The sequence below is a fragment of the Colobus angolensis genome, unplaced genomic scaffold, assembly GCF_000951035.1.
Source record: "Colobus angolensis palliatus isolate OR3802 unplaced genomic scaffold, Cang.pa_1.0 Scaffold206, whole genome shotgun sequence".
NCBI classification, from domain to species: Eukaryota; Metazoa; Chordata; class Mammalia; order Primates; family Cercopithecidae; genus Colobus; species Colobus angolensis.
In genome coordinates, this window is record NW_012115222.1 from 376,076 (window position 1) to 384,813 (window position 8,738).

The 8,738-nt window shown below is 41.7% G+C and overlaps 1 protein-coding gene across 1 annotated transcript in view; it reads right to left on the minus strand.

Moving 5' to 3' along the window:
- The window catches only part of ALDH7A1 (aldehyde dehydrogenase 7 family, member A1), a 60,853-nt gene that overhangs the window by 4,692 nt on the left and 47,423 nt on the right, over positions 1-8,738 (minus strand). Inside the window, exons 11-15 of the mRNA XM_011942126.1 lie at positions 7,262-7,346; positions 5,618-5,724; positions 3,524-3,640; positions 1,702-1,799; positions 1,439-1,512 (exon numbers count right to left, since the gene is read on the minus strand). Of these exons, the coding sequence (XP_011797516.1) occupies positions 1,439-1,512; positions 1,702-1,799; positions 3,524-3,640; positions 5,618-5,724; positions 7,262-7,346 (481 nt within the window). The remainder of the gene's footprint in view (positions 1-1,438; positions 1,513-1,701; positions 1,800-3,523; positions 3,641-5,617; positions 5,725-7,261; positions 7,347-8,738) is intronic.

Sequence of the window (8,738 nt, forward strand, 5' to 3'; positions counted from 1 at the left end):
TTTGGGAAGACAGGGTCTCACTCTGTCACCCACACTTGAGTGCAATGGCACAATCTTGGCTCACTGCAAGCTCCACCTCCCAGACTCAAGAGATCCTCCCAACTCAGCCTCCCAAGTAGCTGGGACTACAGGCACACACCACCATGCCTAATTTTTGTATTTTTTGTAGAGACGAGTTTTTGCCATGTTGCGCAGGTTAGTCTTGAACTTCTAAGCTCAAGCGATCCGCCCGCCTCTGCCTCCCAAAGTGCCGGGATTCCAGGCATAAGCCAGTGTGAGTGGCCACCAGAACTTTAAAAATTAACTATAAAAGCTTAACTGAAGAATAGTCAGTTGACTGAGTACAGTGGCTCATGCCTGTAATCCCAACACTTGGGGAAGCCAAGGCAGGTGAATGGCTTGAGCCCAGGAGTTTGAGACCAGCCTGGGTAACAATAGTGAGGGCCTGTTTCTAAAAAAAAAAAAAAAATTTTAATTAGCTGGGTGTGGAGGCACATGCCTGTAATCTCAGCTATTCATGAGGCTGAGGCAAGAGGACTGCTTGAGCCTGGGAGGTGGAAGCTGCAGTGAGCTGTGATTGCGCCACTGCACTCTAGCCTGGGCAACAGAACAAGCCCCCGACACACACACACAAAAAAAGAATAGTCAATTTGAGAGAGCAGGCATGGGTTGGAAACAGGGAAAAGATAGACACTCATGCATTCAGGCAACTGCACAGTGCAGTGCAGGCGTAAGGGGTGAACTGAAAATAGTAGTCTTTTGTCAAAGTCCGTGCATCAAATAGTAATTGTAGTATTTGGTCTAAAAATATAAAAGAATGCTACTAATGATATAAACTTTTACAAGTATTAATGAATGTTTGTTTTGCTTCTATATTTAAAAAAAAAACAAGCAATTTATTTTACTTTGGATCATATTTAATAAATAATACTGAATATACAATGGTTAGGGAGAGTTTTTTCGGAAAAACTACTACCCAGTTTCATCATTAATAATGCATGACTTATTAAGAGGAAACAGGAGCAGAGCCCAGTGAAAAGAAACAACTTAGTATTCTATCTAGTGAAAAAGAGTATGTTTAACATTTATAGGCCTACTTTGCAAATAAAAACCAGACTATTTCATGTAAAATAGGGATTCTTAAGCTTTTTTGGGTCTGCAAACTTCTCCCCAGAAAACAAATGCCACCATTTCAGGGGTTCACACATTTCAGCTTAAGGGCCTCTCCTTTAACCTGATGCTGCCTCTGAGGAGATGACGCAGGACTCTATGCGATAACTCTGAATACAGAATGTAAGCTTTTTCAGGCCTGTTAGATCATATTAGGTTATTTCAGAATATAAGGAGTGTTTCAGTCTCTTGGTCAACCCTTTCTAAAAGCTACTAATGGTTTTTCTTTGCTGCCCAACGGGAAAAGGAGAAATGATTCTCTACATACCAAAGGCACCTCCAATCTCAGCCCCACTTGTTGGAATGTTGACATTTACAATGCCACAGTCTGATCCTTTAGGTCTGTGTAAAAAGGGAGGCATAGTGAGAGCAATGAACAGGAAATTAAAAACAAACAAAAATAAATAAATAATCTAAACCAAAGCTCAAAGGCTTTCAATACTGAAAAATTGATTTTCAACTACAATGGCTTAAGTCCACTCACCACATAAATCAGACTTATATAAATTTTCAAAATAGAGAAAATTGTACCCAAGCCAGCGGAAGATTCTGCCCAGATCTTTGGTAAAGATGCTACTTGAAAGTCCCTGTTTTACTTCATTATTCCATGCAAAGACCTCTTCTTCATTCTAAAAGGAGAGACATTGGAAGCTGTTAGATGTTACAGTGTTCAGGTCAAAAGTTCACTGACATAAAACTCATTTCCTGATATGCACCCGTATAATTATTTTAGTATACAAAAAAAAGGAAACCAAAGAGTCAAGTTTACTAACTGTTTCTCTTATAATTCAGATCACTAATAATAAGTAAAACTTTTTGGGATTTTTTTCCCCAATTATAATTTGAGAAACAAATATTAACACATTCTTCCTTTCATTCAAGCTCCTACATATAATAGTTAATATCTATTGAGCTCTTATGTGTATAACACACTGATCTAAGTACTTAACGTGCATTTAGTTATTTAATCCTCATCCTATAACATAGGTTTCCTACTACCTCCCAATTTACAGATTGGGCAACTGAGGCCAAGAGAGGCTAATTTGCTCAAGAGCTCACACAGCCTCATAATGTACACAAACACATTACAAAACACAAAATTATATTATCTAGTCCCCATATGTGAAACGATAGGCAATTTAAAACAAGAAATAAAGAAATGCAATCATATAATTGCAACAAGATGCAATTCTCACTATTCTTTAACTGTTAATAATGGTACATTCAAATCTTGATTCAATCTCTCTGCAGTCTCAAAATTAATCCTAAATATTGACTGGCAAGGCTAAGGCCTGTCTCAAGCTGGGAATTAGATCTTCTAATTTATTCACCTGTGTCAGTTTTTTTGGGTTTTGTTTATTTGTTTTAGAGACAGGATCTCTTCCCACCTCAGCCTCCCGAGTAGCTAGGATTACAGGTACATACCACACCTGGCTAATTTTTTAATTTTTCGTAGAGACAAGGTCTCCCTGTGTTGCGTAGGCTGGTCTTGAGCACCTGGCCTCAAGTGATCCTCTTAAAGCACTGAGATTACAAGCATGAGCCATTGTGGCTCATGCCTACTAAAACCTCCACAGTTTGAGATCAAGATATGAGAGCAGGGAAAACAAAACAAAACTCCGCAGCCTGTCCTCTGATGGAGTTTATAACTATAGGTCTTTTTTTTTTTTTTTTTTTTTTGAGACGGAGTCTCACTCTATTGCCCAGGCTGGAGTGCAATGGTGCAATCTCAGCTCACTGCAATCTCAGCCTCCCGGGTTTAAGTGACTCTCCTGCCTCAGTCTCTTAGGTAGCTGGCATTACAGATTAGAGGCGCCCGTCACCGTGCCTGGCTTTTTTATTGTTTAGTAGAGATGGGGTTTCACCACATTGGCCAGGCTGGTCTTGAACTCCTGACTTCAGGTGATCTGCCTGCCTCACCCTCCCAAAGTGCTGGGATTCCAGGCATGAGCCACCGTGCCCGGCCAACTTTAGATTACCTCCACATCTCATTTTGTCTGCTGACATGTTCATAGCACTCAGTCTGTCAAACTATCCAGTACCACGGTTCAGGAGAAGGTGACTCTATGGCCTACACAGCCCAGAATTAAGGTGACACAAGAAATGATGACTACATACTCCATGAACTCCAACACTAGTGCATTACCCAATCTGGTCTCCCTGGCAGCTAGCTCGGCATGCTATAAAGTTTTAAAGTGTTTATCTCATATTTTATCCTGAACCTTCACATATCTACTATTCAGATTACTTTCTAAAACCCTCTTACAGGCTCATCAAGTGAAATTTAATCCACCATAATTTTCCTCTTATCATTTATTTCAACATTAGACTAGCGAACAGGAGGCACTTTTACCTTGAATTTAAAGACATAGAGAATCGGGGCAAAAGTCTCTGTGTGTGCAATGGACGCGTCGTGGGCAAGACCTATCACAATTGTCGGTTCTACATAATTTCCAGGGCGATCCATAACCTAATGCAGAGAAATGAAATAAAAAGAATGAAAGCATTTTGTTTTCTAGGATTTGGGGTCAGAGGATGCAATCTTTGCCTACACTTATAAAGAAAAAAATTAGCATCATTTATAGGTGAATTATTTCTCCAAAATAAATTCCAATCATGAAAGAAAATTCTCTCTTCCTGACATTGGTTCTAACTTAGTTGGTCAGAGGAAAATGGAAATAAAGAGTCAGGAAGGGATGCAGAGCCATGCCATGTGACACAACCAAGTTATGTTGAACAAATGCTGTTGGAAGCAGTTATTTTCACTCAGCCTGGAGTGCAATGGCTTGATCTTGGCTCACTGCAACCTCTGTCTCCTGGGTTCAAGCTATCCTCACACCTCAGCCTCCCAAGTAACTGGGACTACAGGCACATACCAGCACGCCCAGCTAAATTTCTTTTGTATTTTTAGTAGAGACTAGGTTTCACCATTTTGGCCAGGCTGGTCTTGAACTCCTGACCTCAAGTGATCTACCTGCCTCAGTCTCCCAGAGTGCTGGGATTACAGGAATGAGAACATGCCCGGCCACAAACAAATCTTTTTATTTAGAGGGGGATTTGTTTCTGATTTGTTTTTTTTTTTTTTTAGTTTGTTTTTTTGTTTTTGATTTGGTCTTGCTTTGTTGCCCAGGCTGCAGTGCAGTGATGTCATCACACTCACTGCAGCCTCAAACTTGTGGGCTCAAGCAATGCTCCCACCTCAACCTCCCAAGTAGCTAGCACTACACGTGCATGCCACCATACTCAGCTAATTTTTTTTTTAGAGACAGGGTCTCACTATATTGTCGAGGTGGGTCTTGAACTCCTGGCCTCAAGCAGTCCTCCCACCACAGCCTCCCAAAGTGCTGAGATTGCAGGTATGAGCCACTGCAATCTGTGTTAATTTCTTTTTTAATGCTTATGATATGTATTTTTTTTATTCTGTGCCTTAACTGACTTTTAAAAATAACAAATAAATAGATTGTAACTGCTCTGAATACAAAGTCTCCTACTGTACTATGAAAAGGAATTCTCCTTTCCATACAAATATTTAGGGACCCAATTCAAAAGCAACCATGACTCAGTTTCTTATATGTCCTTCCAGAAATGTCCCATGCATTTTCTGTTGTCTTTTTTTTTTTTAATATGGAATGCTTCACAAATTTGCATATCATCCTTGTGCATAGGCCATGCTAATCTTCCCTGTATCATTCCAATTTTAGTATATGTACTGCCAGAGCAAGCACTGTTGTCATTCTTTAAAACATGTATTTCTGGCTGGGCACAGTGACTCACGCCTGTAATCCCAGCACTTTGGGAGGCCAAGGCGGGTGGATCACAAAGTCAGGAGTTCTAGACCAGCGTGGCCAACATGGTGAAACCCCTTCTCTACTAAAAATACAAAAATTAGCTGGGCATGGTTACGGGGGGCCTGTAATCCCAGCTACTTGGGAGGCTGAGACAGGAAAATCACTTGAACCTGGGAGGTGGAGGATGCAGTGAGCTAAGATCATGCCACTGCACTCCAGTCTGGGCAACAGATCGAGACTCAGGAGCCTGAGGTGGGATGATTGCTTTAGCCCAGGAAGCAGAGGTTGCAGTGAGCTGAGATGGCGCACCACTGCACTCCAGCCTAGGCGGCAAAGCAAGACCCTGTCACAAAAACAAACAGAGCCAAGTGTGGTGGCTCATGCCTGTAATCCCAGCACCTTGGGAGGCCAAGGTGGGTGGATCACTTGAGGCCAGGATGGCGCCACTGCACTCCATCCTGGGCGACAGAGTGAGACTCTGTCTCAAAAACAGACAAATAAACAAAAACATGTATATCCTTGTTTTATAATAATATATGAACAAAGACGGGAGAAGAGGGTGTCAAATGGGGTCACTTTCCCAATATGCCCAGAGCCCTGCTTGTGTCTCAAGGAAAAGGTTAAAAAGCTGTCACAACTGATCTCAGAGCATCCCTTACCTTGCCCCCGTAGACCACTGTGCCACCTTCTTTCTTTGCTTCTTCCACTGCTCCAAGAAACATGCTCACCGACTGCTTGGTGTGGAGTGGCCCATAGAGAACATTAGCTGGACAGAGAAGAGGAAGCCTGGCTCATCATTTTGCCCTTTATGGCATCATTTTATTATTAGAACAGCTTTCTCAATGAACAGACCAATCCCTTCCTATATGCTCTCAATTGAGAACATAAGTCAGCATCCTTTTTCCATAAAGAACCAGATGGTAAATATTTTATGCTTTGGAGGACATACATGATCTCCATCCCAATACTCAACTCCATAATTGTAGTGCAAAAGCAGCCACAAATGACATGCAAATGAATGGGTATGTCTATGTGCCAAGAAACTTTTTTTTACAGAAACAGGCAGGGTCAAGTCTGTTTGCCAACCTCTAGCTTAAAGAATGGCTATCAATTACTCAAAGTACTGCACTCAAAATACAGGGTCAGTTTACTCATTACAGTGTGACCATTCTCTAAGGAAGCATCACAGTCTCAGTAGTTCGTGTGTAATTCAAGGGGGAAGAGAATGATGCTGTCTTATGTTATGGCTGCTGGAGACTAGAGCACTGACAGTGACCCAGCGACAGAGGAAGAAGGAAGATGTACGTAGGCCTCTATCAGGAGGCGGCATGTTAGCAGAGCCATCCCCACTCTGGGTGAAGAATGTTTCCAGCAGACAGCACAGCAGGACAGAGCCTGGCATGCCTGGAACACTGAAAGGATGTTGGAGAAGGTAGAGCTCTGGGAGCAAGAGGGAAAATGGACACAGAAAGGTTGGTGAGAAGGCAAGCAGGGCAGGAGGCAGAGAGCAGACCAGGAAGGATCAGGAGCCTGAAAAAAGAAGAAATCAAGAGGACTCTAGGTTTTAATCTAAAAGCAGGCCTGGTGCAATGGCTCACACCTGTAATCCTAGCACTTTGGGAGGCCGAGGCAGGCAGATTGCTTCAGGTCAGGAGTTTGAGACCAGCCTGGTCAACATGGCAAAACGCTGTCTCTACTAAAAATTACGAAAATCAGTCAGGCGTGGTGGAATGCACCTGTAGTCCCAGCTATTCGGGAGGCTGAGGCAGGAGAATTGCTTGAACCCAGAAGGCGGAGGTTGCAGTGAGCCGAGATCAAGCCACTGCACTCCAGCCTGGGCAACAGAGTGAAACTGTGTCTCAAAACAAAAAAAAAAAGAAAGGAAAAAAATCTAAAAGCAATGAGAAGTTACTGAGGAGTATTTTAAGCAGGAGAGTGAATTAGCTGATTGCATTTTAAAAATCACTCTGTAGCAATGGATGCAGAAAGGTCAGTGAGGGGATTCTTGCAGCCTTCCACAAGAGGGTTGGTGTTGGTTTGGACAAGGGTAATAGTAATGAGAGAGAAGCGCACTGAATCTCATTCCACCTAAACAACCTCTCCCAGTCTCACCCACTAGCCCACATCAAGCACCCAGGGTCGACACCTAGGAGCAGACACGATACCCCAAATCCTAATAACCTGCTTCACGTGCCTTCAGGCCTCTCAGGAAAGGGAAAGAAACTCCAAACCTCAGACCAGAAACACTTGTTAACAACAGCTGTCAAAAAGGGATCGCTTTGAAAACAGAAGGACATACTCACAGTCCCATGGGTTCCCAACTCGGATCTGCGCATAGGCCTTTTTAAGTCTGTTTACAACCTCATCGTGGATACTTTCATGTACAAACTAAGCAAAAAAAGAGATATTCAAGGGCATAGTATGATAAATGTATACATTTTTAAACAATGAATAATTTTCTTGATAGTTACTGAAATACTGTAATCTCTAAAAATATAAGCAAATCAAAGCATGTTTTTTTTTTAATTATATAATTTCTCATCTTAATATTAACTATATGAAGTTAAAAATTTCCTTTTAGGTAGATATTAGAATAAAATCATAAGTCCTGTTTTTTTTTTTTGTTTTTTTTTTGAGACAGAGTCTCACTCTGTCACCCAGGCTGGAGGACAGTGGCATGATCTCGGCTCACTGCAACCTCCGCCTCCCAGGTTCAAGCGATTCTTATACCTCAACCTCCCAAGTTGCTGGAATTACAGGCACCTACCACCACACCTAGCTAATGTTTTGTATTTTTAGTAGAGATGGGTTTTTGCCATTTTGGTCAGGCTGGTCTTGAACTCATGACCTCAGGTGATCCACCCACCTAGGTCTCCCAAAGTGCTGGGATAACAGGTGTGAGTCACTGCACCCAGTCCATAAGCCATGTCTTCATCAAATTTCCAAGGATGTATTTGGCTAAGCTTCACAAATACATTAAAGAAGGCCTCAAGTACATCTGTCCCATACTATAACCCTAAGTCCCAGTGAACACAGAGCAGTCATAACTGACCTCTGCTGGGTAACTACAAACACTTAGCCCCAGGCCATACAGGTCTCCAGAGGAGGCCTTAATTAGGTGAGGCCAACCCTTGCGTTCTCTGGGTAGTTGTGAGGTCCATGCTATGCTCCAAGTGGCAGAGCTGAACTTGCCAAACCATCTACGCTCTGAGTTAGTCTCCATGTGATGAATGAATTGACATTATGAGAACTAGTCATGAAGCAGTCCATAGTATTGGAATTTTTATGTGTATACACTGCTAACTCTAAGGAAATCTATTTGGACAATGACTAATATTATCTATTAATATTTAAAACTAATATAAAGGACATCAATAAATATTTGCTCCAAAACACATGAAAAAAAAAACTGGCTGAATAGAGAAATATTTGGCTTTCGTGTCATTTCATATTTTAACATGTAATGAAGGGTATAATCATTTGGAATACATGGCTTTTTCTTAGCTTTAATATAATCTTTAATGCAATTTAATGTTTATGGTGAACACATTTAATAAACTTTAACGTTACAAATATAGTATCAGATTATTTGAGAATGTCAGCTATGTAAAAATAAAGATTTATTTCATGTGTGTAAAACACCTGAAAAAACAAGTATGAAAAGTGTGAGCGGCCAGGCGCGGTGGCTCACACCTGTAATCCCAGCACTTTGGGAGGCCAAGGCAGGCAAATCACCCAAGGTCAGGAGTTTGAGACCAGCCTGGCCAACATGGCAAAACC